The 25,581-nt window shown below is 44.7% G+C and overlaps 1 protein-coding gene across 1 annotated transcript in view; it reads left to right on the forward strand.

Moving 5' to 3' along the window:
* CDH1 (cadherin 1) overlaps positions 1–25,581 on the forward strand; it is a 75,179-nt gene that overhangs the window by 48,081 nt on the left and 1,517 nt on the right. Inside the window, exons 3-15 of the mRNA XM_053914739.2 lie at positions 899–1,128; positions 4,980–5,123; positions 5,247–5,402; positions 6,143–6,287; positions 7,416–7,588; positions 7,847–7,975; positions 9,293–9,475; positions 10,950–11,194; positions 14,895–15,040; positions 17,459–17,683; positions 18,007–18,237; positions 21,013–21,143; positions 23,848–23,991. Of these exons, the coding sequence (XP_053770714.1) occupies positions 899–1,128; positions 4,980–5,123; positions 5,247–5,402; positions 6,143–6,287; positions 7,416–7,588; positions 7,847–7,975; positions 9,293–9,475; positions 10,950–11,194; positions 14,895–15,040; positions 17,459–17,683; positions 18,007–18,237; positions 21,013–21,143; positions 23,848–23,991 (2,282 nt within the window). The remainder of the gene's footprint in view (positions 1–898; positions 1,129–4,979; positions 5,124–5,246; positions 5,403–6,142; positions 6,288–7,415; positions 7,589–7,846; positions 7,976–9,292; positions 9,476–10,949; positions 11,195–14,894; positions 15,041–17,458; positions 17,684–18,006; positions 18,238–21,012; positions 21,144–23,847; positions 23,992–25,581) is intronic.

Consider the following 25,581-nt stretch of genomic DNA (forward strand, 5'->3'; position numbering starts at 1 on the left):
TGCATCCTGAAAGCAGGAATTACCTCTCTATCTCAGATAACAAGCATAGAGTCAGCACTAATTAAGTATCTACAATTAACTAATGTCTTTGGTAGAATACTCACAGGGATTGAATAAATTATTAACCAAAGTTATGTTTGTTTTTAATTTTTTATTTAACAAACTTTAATATAGTGATTCTACACCAGACACTGTTCAGTATATCTAGAAACAACTTTCTTTTTACAGGTAGGTAGACTGAGGCACAAAGAGATGTAATAATTCTCCCAACGTCATATTGCTAATAAGCAGAACTGGGACTTGAACCCAGGGAGACTGGTCCAGAATCCATACTCAACCAGTATTCCTTGCTGGCTCTCTCTTATCTCCCACTGTTTATTGAATTGTAAACTATTTATTGATTGATTTTATTGATATTTACAAAAAGAGAGAAAGAAACACCAATTTGTTTTTCCACTTGTTTATGCGTTCATTGGTTGATTCTTGTATGTGCCTCAGTGGGGAGGATGCTCTTAAACAATCGAGCTACCCAGCCTGGGGCGTAAACTATTAACTTTTGGACTCAGTAGGTATTCTATCTCCATTGCTTTAGTGGTTTGTTTTCATATTGTAAAGAGCCACCTGAAAAGGAGAAGCCCCTTTTATTGTTATTGAAAAGAAGTTATTTTCTAGACAGGTTACTGTTTCACTTCATAGTAGTTGAGGGAAAAATCAGATCCTCTAACTGTGAAGAACATGATACCGTTGTTGTTCTGTCACCAGGCTATGGTTTGATTTGCTGGTACTTATTTTGTGTGAGTCAGGCTTTTGGTAGTGAGTCCAGTTTGCTTTTTAGAGAAGGAAAGCACTTGTTTTCAACCTGCCCGATTTCTTAATCGCTGTGACTTATGCCCTGCAGTGAGTTTCGAAGGATGCACCGGTCAGCCAAGGACCCTGTACGTTTCTGATGACACCAGAATCAAAGTGGGCACGGATGGTGTGCTGGCAGTCAAACGGTCTTTACGACTTCACAATCCAGAGATGAGCTTTCTTGTTCACGCCTGGGACTCCGCCCGCAGGAAGCTCTCCACCAAGGTGACACTGAAGGCAGCAGCTCACAACAACCGCCGCCGCCACCACCACCATCACGTATGTTGGAGTGTTTCTTGAAAAAAGCTCACTTACTATTTCAGTCTGCTTCCTAAGCCAGGTTGCTCTGCTCGGCACCGTTCGGATTTGGGGCTGGGTGATTGTTTGTCGTGGGGCTGTCCTGTGCACTGCGCTCTCCAGTGGCATCCTTGGTCTTAACCCACTGGCTGCTAGTTGCACACCCCCAGTTGTGACAACCAAAAATGTCTCCAGACACTGCCAGTGTCCCCTGGGGCGGGGGGCAAAGTAGCTCCCAACTGAGAACCCTTGCTCTAATTGAACTAATTCTTGTGTGGGGAGAGAGAGAGAGAGAGAGAGAGAAAAACATCGATCCCTTGCTTCCTGTACATGCCCTGACCGGGGATCGAACCCACAACTTTTCAGTGTACGGGATGATCCTCCAACAAACTGAGCCACACAGGCCAGGGCTGAACTAATTTTTTCTGGGGATTTTTTGTTTGAGTGATCAGATGGAATGATGGGAAGACGTCATTACCTTTATTTCTGTGACTAGTATAGAATAGTGGGCAAGGGCGTGGCCCCTGGGACTGAATCCCAGCCCTGCCATTTACTACCTGAGTGACCATGGGGAAGTTATTTAATCCGTCCATGCTTGAATTTCCTTATCTGTGAAATGGAGATAATAATGACTGCCTGAGTTAATACATGTGAAATGCTAGAACCATGCTAGGCATATAATAAGTACTCAGTAATTGTTGACTATTCTTATCATTCTCTTCCTGGAGGAAGAATGAATAAGAGATCAATTCTCTGACCATTTTGCTCTTTGTGTTTCTTTGGAGAGGGTCTTGGCAAAGAAAGGGCAGGATCAGTGAGAAGCATTTGCCCCATTGGACTGTAAATCCATACGAGATCCTCCCCCATTATATTGCAGTGCCTGGCCCTGGGTCTGGCACATACCGGGAGGCCACTAAATACTCAGTGGACAAACAGATGGACTGGCCATGAGTGAAAAGGTAGATGTATGCCTGCATGGGTCCTTGGCAAGAGTGTTTCTGGGAGTTATTACCCAAAGCTGAAGGCTTTTGCCAGTTTCTAAACTGCTCCTATGGTGTTTCCTACCCAAATGTCTCTCTGGGGAGCCATTCTGGTTGCTTCCTGCGACTGCCTTGGAAGTGTAGAATGGGTTCTAAGTGTCCAGGTCTTGCAGGCTGGTGTCTGTTTTTCTCCCCAAAGATTCCTGAGATTCTGGGAACTTAATAGTCCTGAGAGGTTAAAATTGTTCTTCCTGGTATAATCGGACAGACCAGAGAAAAGAGGAACTTAGCAGAGTTATATTAACATAGTTCCCTGACTCAAGTATTCAAATGACTGGAGTTCACGTGAGTTCAGCATGGTGAGTCCTTTCTGCAAAAGGCTGTGCTTGAAACCTCTTATGACCAAAGACGGTTTTAAACTTGGTTTTTCAACTTTTCCTCTTTGCCACCTTTGCCTCTGCCTCCATGCCTGCCGAATTGTGATTGGGTTCAAATGAATGTTAGAGAAAAATACAGATCAGTTTATGCAAAACACAGTATTTCTCCTGCAAGTTAAGGAAATCCAGGTTGAGGGTCAGCTGTGGCCTGTGTGGAGACCCCATGGTCATCTGGAGCCCAGGTTCCCCCTGCCCTCCTGTCCTGTCACGTTCAGTGCACGGTTTCAACCTGCAAGCATTCCTCCCGACCCAAGGGGTTTGTTCCAGCTCCCGCAATCACAACTTCATTCTAGGTGACAAGAAGGAGAAAAGGAGGAAGACAGAAACACGTTTCCTCCCTTAATTGCCTAGCTACCTTTTTAAGAAGGCTTTGTGGAATTCTCAAGAAATACTTTTGCTTATGTCTCATTGGCTACAGCTTGGCCTTGTAGCCACCCATAGCTGCAAGTGTGGTACAGGAAATGTGGTGTTTTACTTGGGTACACTGCTGGATACAATTTGAGACAGACAGACACACACACGGGGAAAGACAGGTATTTTTGTTTTTAAAGAAGAGGAGGAGAGTGGATATTAAGTGGTGGGGACAACTCTGCCGTAGCTGGTTGGCAGTCCACGTGGCTTTGTCTGTAGTTCAAGGGACCTCGTGGAGCCAGATGGTCCTGCTTTCGGAGAAGGGGTGACAATCTTACCTTTCTTTCCATTCATGTAACAGTAAATTTTTTTTAGAATAGATCTTATTTGTGCATTAAAACATCACATTGTTCACCCTAAATACATACAAGTATTTGTCAGTTATGCCTAAATAAAGCTGAGGGAAAATAAGAATAGATGTAACTTTCCAGTTCTTTCTCTCTGTCTGTGTGGATTTTCTCAGTCTGGTGTATCCTTTTGCCTGAGGGGTGAGGTCCACGTTCAGCATGCGTAGGCATGATTCCCTTTAATTTTACACGTGAAGATGGTAATGTTGTTTTGCCAGCACGGTGTTCATCATTGTTTATTATCATTCCCCGAAAATACCCTGTAATCCTGATGTCAGCGAGGCACAGTCTGTGTCTTCCTCTTCAGTGGAGCAAGTGAATCTGTGTTTATGTATCAACACCTGTTTGCCACCATGGCTGTGCAGAAGCGTTGTTTTTAGGCATAGGTTACAGTATCGACAGTTTAATACTGGTTTCTGGGTTGGGGGTCAAGCCCCACACTTGACTTCATGCAAACCATAACTTGCTGTTTTCCAACCAGTTTAACCATCACTGTCAGGTGTTGAGCACTTACTATGTTTGGGACACCGCTTGCAATACTAGTACCGCATTTAATCCTTCCAAGAACCCAGTGAGGTCTAGGTACTTATATTATCCCTGTTTCAGACCACAGGGAACTGTGGGACAGAGAAGGTAAATAGTCTGCCCAGGAGATGGAGGTGCCACAGTGAGGACTCAAAGCCAGGCGGTCTGGCTGCAGAGCCTGCCCTTGGCCCAGGACGGGCCACTTCTCTGGGAGATGCATGTGAGCATGCGGGGTGTGTGTGTGTGTGTGTGTGTGTGTGACCAGTATGCAGAATTGGGAAGGACTGTGTCGTGATATCTGGTCACATCTCCTGTCTGTCTTGTGAATTTTGAGTCAAAGTGTAAAAGCCAGGAAGTAGGACTTGACTCGCGCTTGGCAAACAATGATCAGTGACTGTGTAGAGGGTGGGAGATGGAATAGTCTTCTGGAACCTTCACCGTGTTCCCACTAATACTTTAGAACACTTAAAACAATTTGGAAGATCTTTCCCTCCATCTCCAGCTATCTTATTTCCCTGTGTGTGCATAAAGTCATCCTTATTGCCCATGAAATTGTCCAATACAAGTCTCAGAGGGTGTTCTAACAGCGTCTGTTCGAACAAATGGAAACTGTGTAGATAGAATGGCATCATGAGATGAAGGGGTTTGTATTGATCACAAAGTAATTCTTAGTACGAATTCCCAAAACTTACTTATTTTGGCTGATAAATCCACTTTTTTATAATTCTAGGAAAAACATAAAGAAAAAGAAAACACCAGAGTATCCAGTTGTTGAAAAAGCTCTGATATGAAATCATCGTCGTATAATGTTCTATTTAAAAAGTCAGGTGTGATTTGTAAAGTATGATGAGCTAACCACTATGCTGTACATCTGAAACTAATACAACATAATATTAAATGTAAATTGTAATTGAAAACTGAAATTTAAAAACATGACAGGTGTGATATTATAGGCTTGCAATTACTTGTAAAAGAATGTCAGACCCACAAATCTACAATCACGCATGCATCATGAGTACTTGAACTCTGGACACTAAGAAAGATCGAAAGAGAACACCTTCTTTATTGTTGCTCATTAGATTTTGTTTTGGCTGTTAATTATCTCATTTTGTTCTTCACTTTTTTCCTTTTAGGACTCACTCCCTGGAACTCAGACGGAAGTGCTCACGTTTCCTGACTCCCACCGTGGTCTCAGAAGACAGAAGAGAGACTGGGTTATTCCTCCCATCAGCTGCCCAGAAAATGAGAGAGGCCCATTTCCGAAGAATCTGGTGCAGGTAAAGAAGAAAGTTCTCTTATTTCTTTGGGAGGAATGTGGCAGAGAAAGACCAAGGAGGGGAAGGAGAAAGATCCAATGTAAGGATCCTTCCTTGCTAATTCTGTTTCTGTTTTGTCTTCAGATCAAATCTAACAAGGACAAAGAAACACAGGTTTTCTACAGCATCACTGGCCAAGGAGCTGACACGCCCCCTGTTGGTGTGTTTATTATTGAAAGAGAAACAGGATGGCTAAAGGTGACGAAGCCTCTGGACAGAGAAGCAATTCCCAAGTACACAGTGAGTATCTCTTAGAAGCTTGTTAATAATGATGGGGTCCCATCCTTCCAAACCTTTTGGTCAACCCATGTTGGATCCCTAGATCCAGTGCTGCAGACATATGAGGAGCTTAACTGGACACCTTGAGACCTATTGATAAGCTGGCAGGAGAACCTGGATGGGGGGGGAGGGAGGGAGAGTCCCAATGCATCATGCACACATAAGTTTAGACCCAAGATATCAACCTATTCTTGGAGCTAAAGGTCCCTGACCCGAAGGAAGCATCCAGTGATGATGCTGGGGAGCAAAACCCATTTCTGGGCCTTGGTAGCAGTGAGCTTAGGGAAGCTGGGAAATAATTCATTGATGCCACGTGCAGAAGAATCTGGGGGAAACACTAGACTGGAGTGGCCAGAGCAAATTTTACTGTGCTTGGAATAAGTCAGGGTTTTAGGCTTTCACTTCTATCTCCTGGGTCGGGCTCCCCAGCCCTTATGTGGGGAACAGGAGCTCTGACCTGGTGGGTGTGTCCGCCAGCCTATAGATTTGCACATGACATGATCTGAACCGGTATCTGGCCTCACCGAAGCAGCAGCAGTGCACATGTGAGAAAAGGCCTCTGCTCTGGGTGTCCATGTACTTGGGTCTTGGAGAGCGGGAAGGAGAGGGACACCAGGTGGAGCCCACTCTTCGGTTGGGCCACTTCTCCCGCTTCCTCTTTCCTCCTCGCGACCCAAGTAACACTCACTCGGCTCTTGCAGCTCTTCTCTCATGCCGTGTCTTCAAACGGGAATGCAATTGAGGACCCAATGGAGATTGTGATCACAGTGACAGATCAGAATGACAACCGGCCCGAGTTCACCCAGCCGGTCTTTGAGGGGTCTGTCATGGAAGGCGCTCTCCCAGGTAACGAGGAGCCAAATACCCAGAAAGACACTTAGCTTCTTTGGACCCCAAAGTGTGGGGGCTGGCGTTTGGGGTCAGGCCCTTCGTGCGGATAGATAGCACTTCTTTGGAAGCCGCGACGTGTGGGCACCCTGCGTCTGCAGGCATGTAGTGCCTGCCCTGTAAGAACACGTCTGAAACGGGAGCAGTGGAAAAACAACCTTCCCCGATTAAACAGATCCTTGCCGGTAGTTTAAGCCCCACATACCATTATCCTGATCATATTTTTTCTCCTTCCCACAGAGGTAGACACTGCCCTGACCTTTGTGGTAATTATCCCCACCCCCCGCCTTTTAAAAAAATTTATCTTCTGCCGTGTGTGTCTTTACCCCTAGAAGTTTTGCCTGCTTTCCTAAACTGTTTTCCAAGGTGGCCAAACCAACTGGCCCTCCCACAGGCAATGTATGTCCTGCAATTATTAGACTTTTTAGCTTTGGTCAATGTGTGATCATATCTCAGTGCAATTTAAACTTGCATTTCTCTGATTATTAACAGGCTAAACATCTTTTCACATGTTTGTTTGGCTATTTGAGTTTCTTTTTTACTTGACGACTTATCTGTTCAAGTCTTTTGCCCCTTATTCTCTTGGGCTGTTTGTCTCTTTCCTATAAACTCTTAGAGTTATTTAGATGTTCTAGGAACTAGTCCTTTCTCAGTCACACGTGTTATAAATATTTTCTTCCACCTTGAAGGCAATGATCTCAAATGACCCATTCTTTCTGGTGAAGCTATGGTTGAGAAGCCAGTTGCAAAAATTGTGGGATTTTTACTACTTCTCAGGCTATTCCATTCCAAGACACAAAATGGTTAAGGTTATTTATTCCCCATCTCCTCCTCACCTCCACCCCCACCCAAAACATCTGCTGGAAAAGCTGAATTCTCAGAACACCACTCATCCGCTGGAAGGTTTTCTTCCTCCTCTAGCACGTTGGTAAGAAACTTGGAAATAGCCGTGAGAGGTTCAGGGACATGGTATTGTCCCCAGGGCCCTGCCTTTAACGCTCTGGACACATGTGAACTGAGCAGTATTGACCAGCCCCTGAGGCGTACATAGCTTGACTAAATCTTCCTCTCCTTTGATGCTTCTAGGAACCTCTGTGATGCAGGTCACGGCCACGGATGCAGACGATGAAGTGAACACCTACAACGCCGCCATTGGTTACAGCATCCTCAGCCAAGAGCCTGAGCAGCCTTACCAAATGTTCACCATCAACAAGGACACAGGAGTCATCAGCGTGCTTACCACCGGCCTGGACCGTGAGGTCAGAGGGGGACAGTCCAGAGGTGGTTGCGGGCAAATGCACACTAGTTAGGTCCACGGACAACGCAGGACTCGGCGGAGGCCAGCTTCCACTTGCACGGTCGTGATCTGAGCTTTGCATCTCAACATCTGTCAGAGGTTCTATGCCCGGCAGACAGGCTGGTGGACTGGCATTTAAGCAGATGATCAACTGTTTCTGTGCTATGGGCTGGGCTGATGTGGCCGTTGGTCCTCACTTGGATGTGTTCAATCTCTACAGAATATTACAACGTATACCCTACTGGTTCAAGCTGCTGACCTTCAAGGTGAAGGCTTAAGCACAACTGCCACAGCTGTGATCACGGTCACTGACATCAACGACAACCCTCCTATCTTCGACCCGCACACGGTAATTCTGCACTTCCTTGGATGGTTCCCGGGAAAGGCCCTTTGTCGCTATATAACTGCTCCTGAGTGAAGCCTTTGAAAACTTTCCCCAGACTAGTGAACTTTAAACTAAGAAGTAAGCAGATTGGGATGGCAGTTGACTCTTTTGGTGCCTCAATATTTTCCTGATTAGAAACTGTATTAGACACTGGAGGTATTATCACAAACAAGGCAGACAGAGACTCCAATCTCATGAAGTTTATAGTCTAGCTACGGAGGTATTAGCGTAAATGAATGTTTGTGTCCAATTATATTAAACACAGTCCAGGAGAAGGGGCTAAGTCACGGGAAAGAACCTTAAACCTTATTGTGTTCCTTAGAAACCAGCTAAATGGTTAGCAACAGAGTCTATACTCCTGGGGTTTCAACAGAGAAGGGCTGACTTTTTCTCTTATGTCACAAAACACCCAGAGGTGCTGGTCTGCTCTGTCAGTAGAGACCAAGCCTCCACTGTCTTGCTGTCCCACCAACCTTGGTACATGACTTCCATCCTCAGCGTCACCTTGTGGCTCAGGGTGGCTGCTGGGACTGAGCCACATGGGCGCTTCATTCAGGAAGGAGGCAAGGGCAAGGGGCGCAAAAGGCGTTGCTAAGTGAAGTCCTCTTATTTCTGGAAAGACCCATCCTCCAAATTCTATTTATATCTCATTAACAACTGCGGTCAGCCAAGGAGGACTGGAGATACAGTGTCTTATTTGGGAACATTGCTGCCGCCAACAATACAGTGAGTGGAGAAGGGGAGAATAGACGTTCAGTAGGCCATTAGCAGTGTCCACCACCTTACCCTAGGCATTGTGACAGTGAGTAACCTTTACAGTAAGACTTGAGGATGTTGGCAAATGTGGGATGGGGAGGGTGGAAGAGTGTTGAGGCAGAGGGACCAGCATAGGCAAAATGCATTGACTTAAGCTTAACGTAAAGCAAGAACTGTAAAAACAGTGTAGAACCAAATGAGGTCAGGTCCTGCAGGACCTTGTAAACTGGGTTAAGAATTTCAGAATTTTTTAACTCAGTCAATAACTGGGCCAGAGTGAGCCGAGGGGCTCGGATAGCCAGGGCCTTGCAAAGCTGGTTCAGGGACTCAGGAAGAAGGATGCTCCTGAGAGCTAGCTGATCCACAGACAGGAAGTAAGGGCCCTGCTCTTGAGGGACCACTTCCTCTGAGACTCTTCTCCTCTAAACCTGGGCTCAGAAAGCATCCCCTTAGCCCTCTGGGACCTAGTTTCATTATCGTGTCTCAGGATGTCATATGTGACCCATCTTCTCCTTTGCTCTGCAGTACCAGGGGCAGGTCCCTGAGAACGAGGCCAATGCCGTAATCACTACGCTCAAAGTGACTGATGCCGATGTCCCCAATACCCCTGCGTGGGAGGCCGTGTACACTGTATTAAATGACGAGGAGGGACAATTTGTAGTCATCACAGACCCAGTAACCAATGATGGCATTTTGAAAACGGATAAGGTTGGTATGGTGCCTGGCAAGGTGCAGAAACTGACAGCACAGCTATCAATAGCTGCCCACTCCCTAGTCCCGTGTGTCCTCTGAGTAGATTAGCATAGCGATGGCGGGGTAGGGGTGGCTGGATCTCCCAGGTTCTGTGGGCCATTTGGGGCTCGCAGTGACACTTCAGGCTTCTATGAGAAGTCAGGAAGCTCCTACCCAGCATCCTAAAATTGAAAAGGAAGTACTATCTGTTTTAATAGGTTCTTTCCCTGAAACATTTGCCTACAGCTCATATCCATCTTAAAAATGAGAGCAAAAATGATTTTCTGGGCTCTGCTATTTTGCTGGATTATATTACAAATGGGCCTTCTACGACTGTTTGAAAGATGTCTTAGAGCCTTGGTCGGGTAGCTCAGTTGTTTAGATTGTTATCCTGATACACCAAGGTTGCGGGTTCAATCCCAGTCAGGGCACATTTAAGAATCAATCAATGGTCCTGGCCGGTGTGGCTCAGTGAATTGAGTGCCTGTCTGTGAACCAAAGGGTCCCCAGTTTGATTCCTAGTCAGGGCACATGCCCGGGTTGTGGGCCAGGCCCCCAGTGGGGGGCGTGTGAGAGCCAACCACACATTGATGTTTCTCTACTTCTCTTTCTCTCTTCCTTCTCCTCTGTCTAAAAATAAATAAGTAAAATCTTTAAAAAAAAAAAAAAAGAATCAACCAATGAACCCATAAATGAGTGGAACAACAAATTGATGTTTCTGTCTCTCCAAAATCAATTTTAAAAAAAGATGACTTGAGAACTTGAAAGCTAAGAAGTTTAGTGATTGTTGTTGACGTTAGAGAGTTAACAGATCTCTGGATCAGCCCCAGAACTTGGACTTCCTTTCAAGCAAGTGAGAGGACCCTTCATTTCCAAATTATTTAGCACGTCACATAATCTTATCTCCCACTGAACTTTGACGTCAACATTTTTTGTTATTATTCTATCTATCAACTGTAAAAAGAGCCCAGCAATTTGAGTTTCTACTACATAAGGCTTTCATAAAAATCCCCAGGTTACTCTTTACAGCACCTCTGTGAGGTAGCTCCTTTTCCTACTTACTTGGGTGTAGAAACAGACCCAGAGGGTACATCACCCAAATCACACAGCTAGGAAATGGCCCAGCTGGGATTTGACCTGGTTGCTGGCTGATTTTAAACTCCCTGGGTTAGTGAGGGGGACAAAGGGGATCTTCTGTCCATCTACTGTCACGTAGACAACTTGTCACACAGGATGTGAACATGCTGACTGGTCTTAGCGTGCTGGTGTTTGGTAGCTGAAGCTTGCTGTTTCAGATTTCGTGAGTTCATGTTCTTTTGGGGTTCTCAAGTTCAGTGCAGCCAGGTTTGAGGATCATTGACACATTGTTCATGAAAGCAATAATAATTAAGGATTTCTCTTTTCCTCTATTGGCATAAACATTGTTTAAACTCATTTTTCTGCTCTTTAGGGCTTGGATTTTGAGGCCAAGCAGCAGTACATTCTCTACGTGACTGTGAAGAATGTGGCCCCCTTTGATGTCACTCTGCCCACGTCCACGGCCACCGTCACTGTGGACGTGATGGATGTGAATGAAGCCCCCATTTTCATACCTCCCCAAAAGAGAGTGGAGGTGTCTGAAGACTTTCCAGTGGGGCAGGAAATCACATCCTACACTGCCCAAGATCCAGACATATTCATGGAACAGAAGATAACGTAAGTGTGGATTTTTCAGCGGACTTGCAGCAACTGGGTGTGGGTATGTGTGTATATATAAAATATTTAGTTTATAGTATTTTATCATCATTGGTCTATGCAAGACACTTCTCTTAATTGGCCTTTAAATTTTTTTTCTTTTTATCCCCATTCGCCACACCTTTTCCATTCCCTCCAGAGCCAGCCATTCTAGGTTTACTGTGCTTTCCCTCTTTGAGGTCACGCAGTATAGTAGGTTGTAATGGTGTGGTTGTAATTTACATACATGGTATTGTTTATAAGTGGTTTGTTGCTCTCTTTAAACTTGAAGACACCTCTATAGTGTAAATTACAGCCACGGATGCTGAAAACACATATAAAACCAACGGCAACAATGTCCTTAGACTTTTGAGAGCTGGGTTTGACTCGGAAAAAGTGTTAAAGCAAAGCCCAAACATGACATGTGTGTCTCGTTGGTAACAGTATGGCTTCCTGGGGTAGCAGAGGCCCCTCCTCGATTGTATTCACTTCTCAGGGAGATAGATTCCTACTTGTTAATGTCTGCTTTAGAGGAACCCGTCAGAATGCTCTGCACTGTTCATAACAATGTTACGCAAATCCAGAGCAGAGTCATGCTTGGTAGTTGAGTGTGTTCTTGTTGTGGATGGTGCTTATGTTTTGGCTTCAGTGCCCATGACTTACGGAACTTAAAACAGACAAAAAGAATTTGTGTGGCATCAACTTCCGAGGTTATTCTGGAAGTGTTAATTCTACCCTGAGTGAAAGGGCTCGTAAATAACTTTCACCCTGCACGCACTACACAGGATGAGCTGTGTAAAGGGTCCCGTTAGCGATCTTTGTGGCTGTGGGCATCGCTGGGTCAAGGACGATGCAGAGTTTTAAAATGGAGGAACCAGGCAGATAACACCCAAACCTCCTGATTAATTTTAACATTTACTAAAAAGAGCAGGGACTACTCAACTGGATGTGCCGCTTGATGGGATGCAATAGTATGTGTACAGTGCCACTAAAGAAATCTTTTCAGAGAAAACAAAAGTTGAAACAGAATCTAATCAAGTCTTAGGGATCTGACATTGAAGAATTACAGGGAATGAAGAAACAAGTTAAATGCCATGAGGAAGCAGACAGCCAAATTCAGAATGTGGGAATTGTGTGACAAATGACATTTCTTCAACGAATAAATGGCAAAAGGGTGAGGATGACCACTATAAAGAGTATTGAGACTAATCAATTGCAATGTGTAGACTGTGCTTGAATATAGGTTCAACAATCCAACTATAAAAGGTACCCATGAGTCCTCGCTGGTGTGGCTCAGTGGATTAAGCACCAGCCTGTGAACTGAAAGGTCATCGGTTCAGTTCCCAGTCTTGGCACATGCCTGGGTTGTGGGCCAGGTTCCCAGTTGGGGTCATGTGAGAGGCAACTGATCGATGTACCTCATACACATTGATGTTTTTCTTCTCCCTGTCTTTTTCCTTCTCTTTCCCTCTCTCTAAAAGTAAATAAATAAAATAAAAAAAATACCCTTGAGGCAATTAGAAAAATTTGAACATAGACTTGGCATTAGATGACATTAATTATTATTGTTTTTGTTGGGTGTGTTAGGGACATTGTGATTATGTATTAAAGAGACCTTTTACCTATATAAGGTGTATACTGAAGTATTTACAGAAGAAGTCTTCTAATGTTTGAGATTTGCCTTAAAATACTACAATTTTGTACATGTGGTCAATGTAATGCTCATAATCCAGGGATTCGTCCAGGTGGTCCAAAATATAAAACCTGATAAGATGTGTTTCTTCTAATCAAAGTTCAAAAGGAGAGTAAAGAACCAAAGGCAATATTGTAGTGTTTATGTTCAGTGATAAAGCCCCGGGTTATATATAGCTTCCCGGCTGGCTTGATATCTTAGCTTGCAGTAGTGAAACAGGTAGTTCAAAGCCTCGCTTGGTCAAGTTCAGGGACCAAGTCTCAATAGTGTGCGTAGAGGCCCTTACCCCTGGATAAAGACCACTCTATGAAATTCATTACTTTGTACTCACTTCTAAGGAAGTGAGGAAGAACCCGCAGGTGCCCTTACCTCCTGAGGCTTCTTTGCTTCCCTTTCTGAGCCTTTCCATGACCCCATGAGTAACTCAGCAGCATAGCTCTGTTTTCACGCTATTGTTTCTTCTGATGGAGTTTCCGATACTCCTAATAATGCGCTGCTTAACAGGATTCTCTTGGCGGTTTTTTTTTTTGTCCATTGCAGCATTTTATTTGCATGTATGCGTTACATCCCTAGAAAAAGAATCCCAGATTTTTCCTCCTGTGTGCTTTCCTCTTGTTTCTTCACGGTCCGTGAGGCCCATTGGGGTTGTCAGTGCAGTGAAACCGAACTGACAGTGTTAGATAGAAAGTAGACAATGACTTTGGAGCGTGGCCTAGTAAGAACCTGGCACGCGCATCTCTTTGGCAACAGCTAAGGCATTCACACACACCATTATGGTGGCACAGAAAGATGGCGGAAAGGGCTGTCTTGGCATTTTGAATAAAACTTTTGTTTTGCTCTGCAAGATCATAAGGAGCTTTAGCCTCCCTCACACCTACCATTAAATGCCAATGCAGCAGCCCATCCCCAAGTTACTCTGTCACCCCAAATCTCCAGACGCTAATGGTACAGGTGTTGAATGGCACCACCATTTGAGAACTCCTGCAACCCTTTGGGGAGCTGTTCTGAAAGAGCTTGCTTTTACAAATACGTGAGACTCATAGTACTCATGGTCAGGCAAGATTCATCCATAGACGCTCGATTTATGGGATGAAAGTTTGCGAACAGGGCGTTCTCAATGGTTCCCCCTTCAGATTATAGATTAACTATAAAAAGGAAAATAATACCATTACTGTGAGGAAGCCTGGGGCCCCTCCTTTATCCAGGTGATCAAAGGGAACCTCAACAAAAAGAACAAGCAGACGCCATGTGCCTCCTAATGAGATGCACCAAGAAGGATACAGCGGTGTTCTTGCCTATGCCCCAAAGATGCTTAACTAAATCTAATTATGAGGGAGTAACCAGACAAATCCAAATGGAGGGGCTTTCTGCAAAACAACCTACCTGCATACTTCCAAAATGTTAGTGTTAAGAAAGGAAAGACAGGCTAAGGAATGGTCCCAAATGAGTGGAAACCAAAGAAACATGACAGCTGAGTGCCACGCATGACCCTGGACTGGGTCCCAAGTCAGGGCAGAGGTGCTGCTACGCCGGGCAATTGTAGAGAAATCGACAACTTGAGTATGTGTCATATATTTATTAATAATATTTTATGAGGTTATGTTTCCTGAAATTGAAAATCTAATTGTTGATTATATTAGAGAATACCTTTATTCTTTGCAGATAGCATATTGAAGCATTTACGAGGCAAGGAAAATTACATCTGCAACTTATTCTCATGGTTCAGCAAAACAAGACATTGTGTATATGTGTGTCAGCTTTTGTATAGAGTGAAATATTAACAATGGGTAGATGTAGGTGAAGGGCACATGAGTGGTCAACATATATTTCTGGCAACTTTTATATAGGTGTTATTATTGTTATTTTTTTAATGTGGAAGTCAACCATGAAAGAAGTTAGAACTAAAGTTCCGCAAACAGAAACTTTAGAATTCATCAGCTACCTGCGGATTGCTGTTCCCGCTCTAAGCCGGAGCTCGTGCCTTTTCAGGTATCGGATTTGGAGGGACACTGCCAACTGGCTGGAGATTAATCCAGACACTGGTGCCATTTCCACTCGGGCCGAGATGGACAGAGAGAACTTTGAGCACGTGAAAAATAGCACGTACACGGCCCTCATCATAGCTACCGACAACGGTAAGGACACCCTTCCCCTCCGGCCTTTGCTGCCTCACGTAGCTTGCTTCCCAGCCCCCCCGCCCCTTCTTTTGGAAGCATGAGTTCCTCCTTTTTCTTTTATTCTTAAACAAAAGCATTCTCTTTGTCAAAAATGCAAATAATTTGGGTCAAGCAGAAGTTCCTTTTCACCATTCCCTCTGTACCTGAACCCCACTTCTTCCGGCAGGCAGACTGCTTGAGTTAGCTCCTAGATCCAAAGCTGAATGTCTACGTGACCTTGGACATATTACCGAATTTTTATGTCCGTTCCTTTATCTGACAAAATGGTAATATCCTGTCAGAATTCAGATGAGTTAATTTATGTAGAAAGTGCCTGTTACCTAGAACATGCACATTGAGGACTGTCTGTATGTTTTGAATATATGTTTTTAAGACACAGGGATGTATCATGGCACCTTATAGATCTGCAGGCATGCATCAGAGCTACCGCGGGTTCAGTTCTAGACCTCCACAATATAGACTTACAATCTGTTTGCCAGTGGAGGGTCTTGCCTCCCCTGTGGAAAAATTGCAGCATAAATAAATAAATAAAAGCAACACACAACAAAACAGGGTATGCCTGTACCTCTTTTCAATCAAATGATGTTATCTGGATACAGTATAATTTAATCATTTGCTCACTGAAAGACCGCTGGGGTTGTTTTCTATTTTTCAGTATTTATGTGAGTGATAAAGTAACATCCTTGTACATGCCCCTGTGTACAACTGTTTCCCTCAAACAGATACTCAAAAGCAGAATTACTGTTCAAAAGACCTGCTAGCGGTTCCTGTGATTAAATTCTCTTCCCTTTTCTCATTCCTCAACCTCCGAGGTAGTGGTTCCAGACCTGACCATCTGGAAAGCAGAGGGAAAGGCAAGTAAGGCCATGACAGGACTCTGTTTGCAAAACGCTTTCGCATAGAGGGAAAGCTAACCCACTGCTTCAGCTGCCGTTCCACACTGGCCTGAGCTGAGCTGAAAGAATGGTGTCCAAAGCAAGGGCCGGCAGCCTTTCTCTAAAGGGCCAAGGATTCAACATTTTAGCCTCTGTGGTCCACGTAGTCTTGGTTGCTAGTGTCTACAAGCATCATCAGACAGTCGCTGAAGGAATGAGCAGAGCTGTTTTCCTAATTTGGCAGAAAGCTGTACTTTGCTGACCCCCGAACTAATAATGGCTCAGGTGTAGTCATTCTGAATTATTCCTTAATTTTGTGCTTGACTCAACAGTTCTCAGTGTAGGTCTAAGAGGAGAAGGAAGTTTCATCAGGAAATCTATCAGCTCATTAAAAAAAGGTTTTTTAAAATTAAAAATGTTAAGCGATACCTGCTCATTGTTAAAAACAATTCACATGATGAAGTAAAAAATTCATCCGCGGATGAATGGGTAAACCAATGTGGTGCATACGTACACACAGTGGAATATTATTCAGCCTTAAAAAGGGAGGAAATCTGTCACGTGTTGCAACATGGATGGGCAGTGAGGACGTTATGCTAATTGAAGTAAGCCAGTCACACAAGGACAAATACTGTCCGAGTCCACTAACGTGAGGTAGTAAAGTCAAATTCACAGACACAGAGAGTAGAGTGGCAATTACTAGGGACTCAAGGGGGGATGGGGAATTGTTTAGTGGATAAAGAGTTTCAGTTTTGCAAGTTGGGAAAGTTCTGGAGAGCTGTTTCTCAACAGTGTGAACATACTAACACTATTGACCTGTACACTTAAAAAGATGGTAAATTTTATGCTATGTGTTATCTTTAACCCACCCTCCCAAAATAGATAAAAAGGAAAAATAATCACTATAGTCTTGCCTCCCAGCTATAACTATAGCTCATTAAAAAAAGTATTACAGGTTTGTGATATAGCCCCTGGTTTTTTTTTTTTTTTCCTCTACAATATACTAATATCGATGATGATTTCCTGAGTAGCTACATTTTCTACTACCATATGCTAGATGCTCCATCAGGATGTAGAAGAAATGCAAATGGAAGTGTGTATGAACTTGCAAATCTATTTTGAAAGCAACTTGTAGCTATTTTAAAAGGCTCAACCCTTTGACAGTGACCTTAAAGCCACAGACGTTCAGAAAAGGGAGAGCTGGTGGGGGACCATGAGGACTTGTTAGAGGGGTGGAAAATCAATGGATGAATAAAGATAGGTAAAGAAGAGGAAGGGGTGTTCTTGGTATGAGGAATAACATGAATAATTGTTGTCAAATGGGGAATGTCTGAGGCCTGCCCACAGGGAAGTGAAGATGCCCTGAGGCTGGCAGGACAGGAGGCTCTGTGGGCAGGTGGCCCTGAAGAGCCAGGACGAGCTCTGGGCTCTGTCTGGTGGGAGGCAGTGGGGACTTGTCAAAGTTCCTGAGCTGTGGTACATCCTCTGTATGTCCTCTCAGGTTCGCCACTTGCTACTGGAACGGGAACCCTTCTCCTGATCCTCTCTGATGTGAATGACAACGCCCCGGTCCCAGATCCTCGGAGTGTGGAGTTCTGCCAGAGGGATCCACAGCCTCATGTTATCAACATCATTGATCCTGATCTTCCCCCCAACACGTCTCCTTTCACAGCAGAACTAACACACGGGGCGAGTGTCAACTGGACCATCGAGTACAACGACCCAGGTGGGAACGCGAGGCTCATTCCGGAAACTTTGCTCTGACTCTCATACTTCCCTTGCCCCCACCCCCACCCCCACCTCCCTTTCTGACATTCCCTTTCGTTTGATGCTTGTTTTTTGTCCCTTCTACATGTGAGGCATTCCACCAAAGGTCTCTTTTCTTTGCTGGTTGACTTTGCAACATACTGCTCAGGGTAATCTGCGATCCAAGCAGCTCTGCTGTCTTTACTCAGTTTTGGAATGTCTTTAGTTCCTTAATCATCTTATTCTACCGTGAACTTTTTTTTCTGCCCTGGTTCCATCCTTTGTTTTTGTTGCTTCCTCTAGGACACGAATCTCTCCTTTTGAAGCCAAAGAAAACCTTAGAGTTGGGTGAACACAAAATAAATCTCAGGCTCGAAGATTACCAGAACAAAGACCAGGTGACCACCTTGGATGTGTATGTGTGCGACTGTGAAGGGGTCGTTATCAGCTGTAAGAGGAACGCGGCTTATGTTGAAGCAGGATTGGAGCTTCCTGCCATTCTGGGGATTCTTGGCGGCATCCTTGCTTTGCTAAGTAAGTACCGCTGACAAGTGCACTTCGACCTCTAAAATGGGGGAAGTCTTCTCACTTGCTGAATGCTTCAGAGGTCAGTGGTCTGAGACTGGAAGGCCTTCCCTTGCATTAAATCAACAGGGGGCCCAGTCCTATTATATTGTCCTTCCAGTCCCTCAGGGTGATGCTTCTCAAGCTCAAGAGCATACAAATCACCTGGGCCTCTTTGTGAGGCTGTGAGAATTTTGATCTAGTAGACTTGGGGTGAGGCCTCAGATTCAGCTTTTCTAACCAGCTCCTAGGTGATGGCTGAGCATTGCAGGTCCTTGGACCATCTCAGGGGAGCAAGGCTTTGGGAGGCTGTCCTCATTAGCATGGTCAGAACCAGCCGGCTCCCCACCTGCACATCCCATCCTCAAGGAGGGATGATCAAGGAAGGGTAAGGCACACCTGCATACATCACTGTCACTCACACCCCCTTTTCCCAACCACTGCCACCCCTGGAAGTTCCCACTCTTAACTGGATGACCATGTGCCTGATTAAAACTTAGCAGAGGGTAGGGGTAGAGTGTGGGGTACACGGTCAGTATCAGTGACTGAAAGGATGCAGGAGAAAAAGGATACTGGGAAAAATTTGGCAGTTGCTGCCATAGTCTTTAGATACTGATATCGCCTGAACCCACCTCGGTTGACACAGATGCTTTTACAGTTTCAAAAATCTAGCAGTGACAAGTGAATTAGAAAACCTTTGAAGACAGTGTATAGTTAGAGGCTAGAAGAGTGGTCTAGGTCACAAATGCTTTGCAGTCCAAAGAGGGGGCTGTTCACTGAGTCTGAAAAAAGGTTTGATGGCAGACAGAGGATGGTTGGGCTTCAGGGCTGGTGGGATCCAGGTAGGCCCGAGGGGCATTTGTGGAGTTTCCAACGTGAGAAGACACGGAGGAGAGAGGATGGCTTGATTGCACTCTGTAGGGCAGGGATGAGGCCGATGGAGTCAAAGACAGTTCTTGGAGGGAGCAACGGGAACAGCGCTGGGGCTTTTAATCTAGAGTCCGCGCAGGCTTCATCGAGCCTACAGCCGCCGCCGCTTCCATGGGTTCGAGAAGGGGTTATTTTTTGACCTTCAGTAAATGCTTGCACCTGCCCTCTGCTGCCTGTGTCCTCTCAAAATTGGGAAGGAAGACAAGTGTTTAGAATTGAACTTTCTGGCTTTATTGCTGCCACAGGACTAGGTGGTTCACCTTCCTCTGTCATGGTCCCAGGGGTGGTGACACAAGTCCTGCCAGCCCACTCACTGGCTGGGCAGATTGTATTTCCATGGGCCAGCCTGTCTCAGGGACAGTGGTTATTAAATTAATACTTTCGTTCTGAGGAAAATAGTAAAGACTGTTGTTACACTTAAAATATTGATAGCATTTTTACAATAGCATTACCTAAATGTGCTATGGGTATATTTCGTTAGGCTGAGAACATTTTGTTCAAGTGTGAAACAACACTTACAGCAGAAGCAGTGCCAGGATTCAGATTTCTAGCTTCTTATTCCTGATGGGCAGTCACAGGACTCATGCGTCTAAAGAATGTCCCGGAGAGGCACCAGGGTGTGAGAGCTTTTATGCAGTCCGTCAGTATGTGACTGCTTACTCTGTGCTTGCGTTTTGGTGCAGCCGGGATGGGCTGGTGCTTCCTGAAGTGACAGCAATATGCTGTGCTTTGATTATTGTCCTTTAAGGAACATCGAGGTAATATTCCGTAAGAAGCAACCTCGTAGGAACAATGGCGTGCCTCTGGCTCTCGCTTGCTCCAAGCTCTGTGTGGGTGGGGGCACTTGCAACCTGCACTGTCCTCAGCGCTGTGTCCTCAGTGCTGAGACGCAGGTCTTGGCCCACCAAGGAAGTGCTCGGTATTCCTGCTTAATGAATTATGGCCAAGGGAGTTATGTTGCTTAGTTTTGGATAAGATTTTGAAATCTTTCTCATTTCAGAAACAATAGGGAGGTTGGGTACTTCTAAGAAATCTTTTCCCCAAGTTAATGTAACCTTCTGTTTCATTCCAGTGATGCTTCATGAGGGTATCATATATAGGTATTTGGGCACAAGCATCTATAAAGGAAACACACTGAATTACATTTTTTTTTCACTTATAGTAAATAGTTTAATATTTTTTTAAAATTAAATATTATTTGTATATATCTTGGAACTATCCCAAGATCAGGCAAAAACCTTGGAAATTAAATAGCTTTTAAAGCTTGCTTACATGATTTTTATCTTCAGAGAAGGAATATACCAGGTGATTTTTTAAAATAGTCTGTGCCTCACCCCTGTAACTGATTAACAATGATATGCACGTATTAATCACATTTAGGCCGACGGAATTCTGCTCACAGAACGGCAATGGCATCAGCGTACTGAGAACCAAAGCCAGAGTCCTGCAGTGGTCCACACATCCTGGCCCACCCCTCTGGCCTCAACATTTCTTTCCCGCTCACTCACCCTGCTGCAGCCACGCTGGCTCCCTCTGTCTGTAGTCACACCCAGCACGGTCCTGCCTCGTGGCCTTTGCCCTTAAGGTTTCCCCTGGTTGGTTTAAGATCCAGTGGTGAATTTAAGACTACACTTGAATTCACATATCATTGTCCAGTCCGTTGTGCTGTATATGTTGTCTTCGGGGGTGTGCACATCACCATGTGGGTTGTCTGACAGCCGCCTGTCTGAGATGCGAGGCCGTGGTACTCTGTGACAGCTGCAGCTTACGGAATTCTTGCCCTCCGCCTCTCACCACTGTCTCTTCCCCTTACAGTCCTGATCCTGCTGCTTCTGCTGCTTCTGCGGAGGAAACGGGTGGTCAAAGAGCCCCTACTGCCCCCAGAAGATGACACCCGGGACAACGTTTATTACTATGATGAAGAAGGAGGTGGAGAAGAGGACCAGGTGGGTTTTTTAAACTGTAGTAAATATCTTAATGGCAATCGCTATATTTGGCAGAGGCAATGGTTAGAAGGCAGACATTTGAAATAGTTCTGTGTCACTTTGTGTATTATTATTTTTATTATTATTATTATTATTATTATTTTTAATATATTTATTGATTATGCTATTACAGTTGTCCCATTTCCCCCCCCACTGCACTCCATCCTGCCCACCCCCCTCCCTCCCACATTCCCCCCCCATAGTTCCTGTCCATGGGTCATACTTATAAGTCCTTTGGCTTCTACATTTCCTACACTATTTTTACCCTCCCCCTGTCTTTTTTCCACCTATCATCTATGCTACTTATTCTCTGTGCCTTTCCCCCTCTCTCCCCCTCCCACTCCCTTAATGACAACCCTCATGTTCTAGTTCTTTGCCTAGTTTGCTCTCGTTTTTGTTTTATGTGTGGCCGTTAATAACTGTGAGTTTGCTGTCATTTTTACTGTTTCAATTTTTGATCTTCTTTTTCTTAGGTAACTCCCTTTAACATTTCATATAATAAGGGCTTGGTGATGATGAACTTCTTTAACTTGACCTTATCTGAGAGGCACTTTATCTTCCCTTCCATTCTAAGTGATAGCTTTGCTGGATACAGTAATCTTGGATGTAGGTCCTTGCATTTAATCTTGGGTAATGTAATTATGATGTGCCTTGGCGTGTTCCTCCTTGGGTCCAGCTTCTTTGGGACTCTCTGAGCTTTCTGGACTTCCCGGAAGTCTATTTCCTTTGCCAGATTAGGGAAGTTCTCCTTCATTATTTGTTCAAATAAGTTTTCAATTTTTTGTTCTTCCTCTTCTCCTTCTGGCACCCCTATAATTCGGATGTTGGAACGTTTCAAGGTGTCCTGGAGGTTCCTAAGCCTCTCCTCATTTTTCCAAGTTCTTGTTTCTTCATTCTTTTCTGGTTGGATGTTTCTTTCTTCCTTCTGGTCCACACCATTGATTTGAGTCCCAGTTTCCTTCTCATCACTATTGGTTCCCTGTACATTTTCCTTTGTTTCTCTTAGCATAGGCTTCATTTTTTCATCTGTTTTTCGAATAGATTCAACCAAGTCTGTGAGCATATTGATAACCAGTGCTTTGAACTGTGCATCCGATAGGTTGGCTATCTCTTCCTCGCTTAGTTGTATTTTTTCTGGAGCTTTGAAGTGTTCTGTCATTTGGGCCATTTTTTTTTTTTTTTTTTGTCTTGGCGCGTCTGTTACTTTAAGGGGCGGAGCCTTAGGTGTTCACCAGGGCGGGGTAATGCTGGTTGCAGCACTGTGACGCTGTACGTGGGGGAGGGGCCGAATGGGAGCAATGGCGCCCGCCTCACTCTCCTCGGGATTTCAATCTTCCACTCCGATACCCACAATCAAACTGGGCCCCTCTGGTGCTGGTTCCCGAGTAAGTGGGCCTGTGCACACTCTAGGCCCCTGTGGGTCTCTCCAACGACCTCTCCGGTGAGGCTGGGAGTCTCTCCTGCTGCTGCCCCAACCCCCACAGGCGTTTTCAATCAGAGTTTTGAGGCTTTATTTCCCCGAGCTGGAGCCCCGGGTTACGCAGTCTGCTTCGCTCCCTGCCGTTTGTCCAGTTTATCTGTGGGCGAATGTGGGCCGCCGGGTGCTACCCGCCACTCTGCCTGCCCCGCTCTCCGCCACTCTGAGTCCGGCCCTCTGGGTTTATCTGTGCAAATGTGGGGCCGCAGGGTCTGCTAGTGCTCAGACTGCCTGCGCCATTTGTCCCACACTCCGCCAGTCTCAGTCCCGCCACAGCCACGCGAGTCCTCTCCACCCCGGTGCCCGTCTCCGCCCCTCCTACCAGTCTGTATGAATGGTTATTTTCTATTTTCTTGGTGTTGGTCCCCCTTGCTGTTCGATTCTCTGTCAGTTCTGGTTGTGCGAGGAGGCGCAGTGTGTCTACCTACGCCGCCATCTTGGTTCCTCCTCGTGTATTATTATTTTTAAAGCCTTACCCAAGAAAACAGATGTTGTCACTGGGCATCACAATGATATGCCATAGCTGACAGTTATTGATTGCTTACTTTTCAGCACTCAGATGACTGAGCAGAGGCACAGAGCAGTTAAGCAACTTGCCCAAAGTCGCACAGCTGGGCAGCATTAGAACCAGGTAGCCCGACTGCAAAGCCTACTGTCCTCATTGCTAGTTTCAGAACATGGACTCATTCAAATTACCTGGCATGGAGCACCCGATCTGTTTTAGTATTTTGTTTCCCCCGAGTTATTTTAGTTAGCTATGCTAACTGTTTTTTGCTTTCTGTAGATGTTAAATCTTTAAGCTTTCTTTCTTTTTCCTAATTTGGAGATGGTCTTAACTTGCCTTACTCTGGAGTTTTTCAGAGAAGTTTTTTGAAAGTCTACAGTGTTTAGAAAGGGAAGCACAGGATGCAGCAGAGACTGATAGCAGTTGGAAAAGGAGTGTTTGCTGAAAAATAATCGAATAATCATGCCCTGTGAAGAGTCAATATTGAAGACTCTTAGGTTGATATTGAAGACTCTTAGGTTGAAAACTGTCATTTCAGGTTATACTGGCACAGGCTACTAAATATCACCCAGTTGCAGCTAAGGCACTGTGCAGCACTATATAACCTGTAAACCACCTAGAGCCCTGGGTTTGTGACTGCTTCTGGTTTACTCTTTGCTCTGCTTTTACCTTTTTCTCCAAAGGACTTTGACTTGAGCCAGCTGCACAGGGGGCTGGAAGCTCGGCCCGAAGTGACCCGCAATGATGTGGCGCCTCCCCTCCTGGGTGTGCCCCATTACCGGCCCCGCCCTGCCAATCCGGATGAAATTGGAAACTTTATCGATGAAGTAAGTAAGCAAAGTGAAAAGCCAAGACACAGCTCCTCTCTAAACTTAGAAAAGAGCAATTGTGTCAAAAGTGAGGAAGAACCTAGATTCTTCCCTTTACCACATTTTCATCTTGCATGATCCCTGAGCCCTGTTTTATTTGTGTGTAGGGGTGTCATCTGAATTTTAGAAATAATAGCATTTCGAATTGGCCTTAGTGGATCTGCAGAGTCCACATGGCAAAATCAAGAATTATGAAGGGATTTAATAGAACTGGAAAGGGAACTAAAGAAATTCAAAGTAGATCCAGTTTGGCTTCACTAATGAGTCTCTTTCCCCCTACATCCCACTGATGGTTGTTAATGTTAAATATGTATCACAAGTCTACCTGAGGGCCAGAAAAATACCATTCATGATGTATATGTCAGAAATGCATTCAGCTATAAATATCAGAAGCTTAAATAGAAGTAGATTGACCTCTTGCAAATAGAAGGCTGGGCTAAGTAGTTGAGGCTGGAATGGCAGCCTTTTCTACCTTCCTGCTACATGCTACAAACATGTATATCCTTTTTCTCATGTCTGTTGTCTCATGACCACAAGATGGCTGCCACACTTCCAGGCCTTGGGTCTGTATTCCAGTCAGGATGAAGTAGGAAGGGCAGAGCGTAGGGCAAAAATCTTTCTACTAGCAAACTGTTGTGCAAGAAAGGTGTTTAATCCTACATGTTAGTGTCCAGAACTGTCACACGATTGCCCCTATCAGCAAGGGAAGGTGGGAAATGAGACATTGAATTAGTTTAGAGTAAGATGAGGAGGAAGTGGAGCTGGGATGAGCACAAAACCAATTTAGATAATAATAACAAGACCTGTTTTCTTAAACTCTGTTCCCTGATCATTTGCTCAGTTACTGGAATGAGATTCAGGGCTTGTCTATTGTATTGGTCCAGTGGCCCCCCTGTGGCCAGTGTTCGTGGTAGGGCTAGCTTTGCTTTAGCTTCCCATGGGAGTGCTTGTCACTGAGGACTGTACAAAGCACAGCAGTGTTGGCAGTAACCAAACCACATCCATTCTTGCCACTGGGTCTTAGAGAAAACTGGGAACCCGAAGGGCTGGTTTCAACCATCCTTTTTAGATAACATCTGGATTCAAGTTCTCTCCTCCATGCACATTCATTTGCATGTTATATTTGACTGTAGCTTCTTTAAAAAAAATTACTAAAAGGATATGGCTTGTTATTTTAAAAATATAAATTATGACAAAGTACATAAAGAAAACAAATGTAAGTTCTTTCTTAGTTCCTCTGACCCTACTCACTGGTATTAACTGTTAACTGTTCAGCATTCAGCCTTCCAGGCCTACTGGGCTGAAATGCTGCCTGTACGGGTCGGTATGACTGTCCTTGTTTTTAGCCTCTGTCCCTCCACATTGGCTGGTGCTTATATCTCCCCTGCCTACCTATAATTTACCCTATTAGTTCAGGGGGAAAATGTGCTGTATACTTTCCTGTAACTTTCTTTTCTTTAACAACATGTCATGCCTGTCTTCCGCTACAGTTTGTATGAACTTGACGTATTAGTGTTGATTGCTCTTGGTGTTCTACAAGATGTTTGC

This window comes from Desmodus rotundus, chromosome 12, assembly GCF_022682495.2.
Source record: "Desmodus rotundus isolate HL8 chromosome 12, HLdesRot8A.1, whole genome shotgun sequence".
Taxonomy (NCBI): Eukaryota; Metazoa; Chordata; class Mammalia; order Chiroptera; family Phyllostomidae; genus Desmodus; species Desmodus rotundus.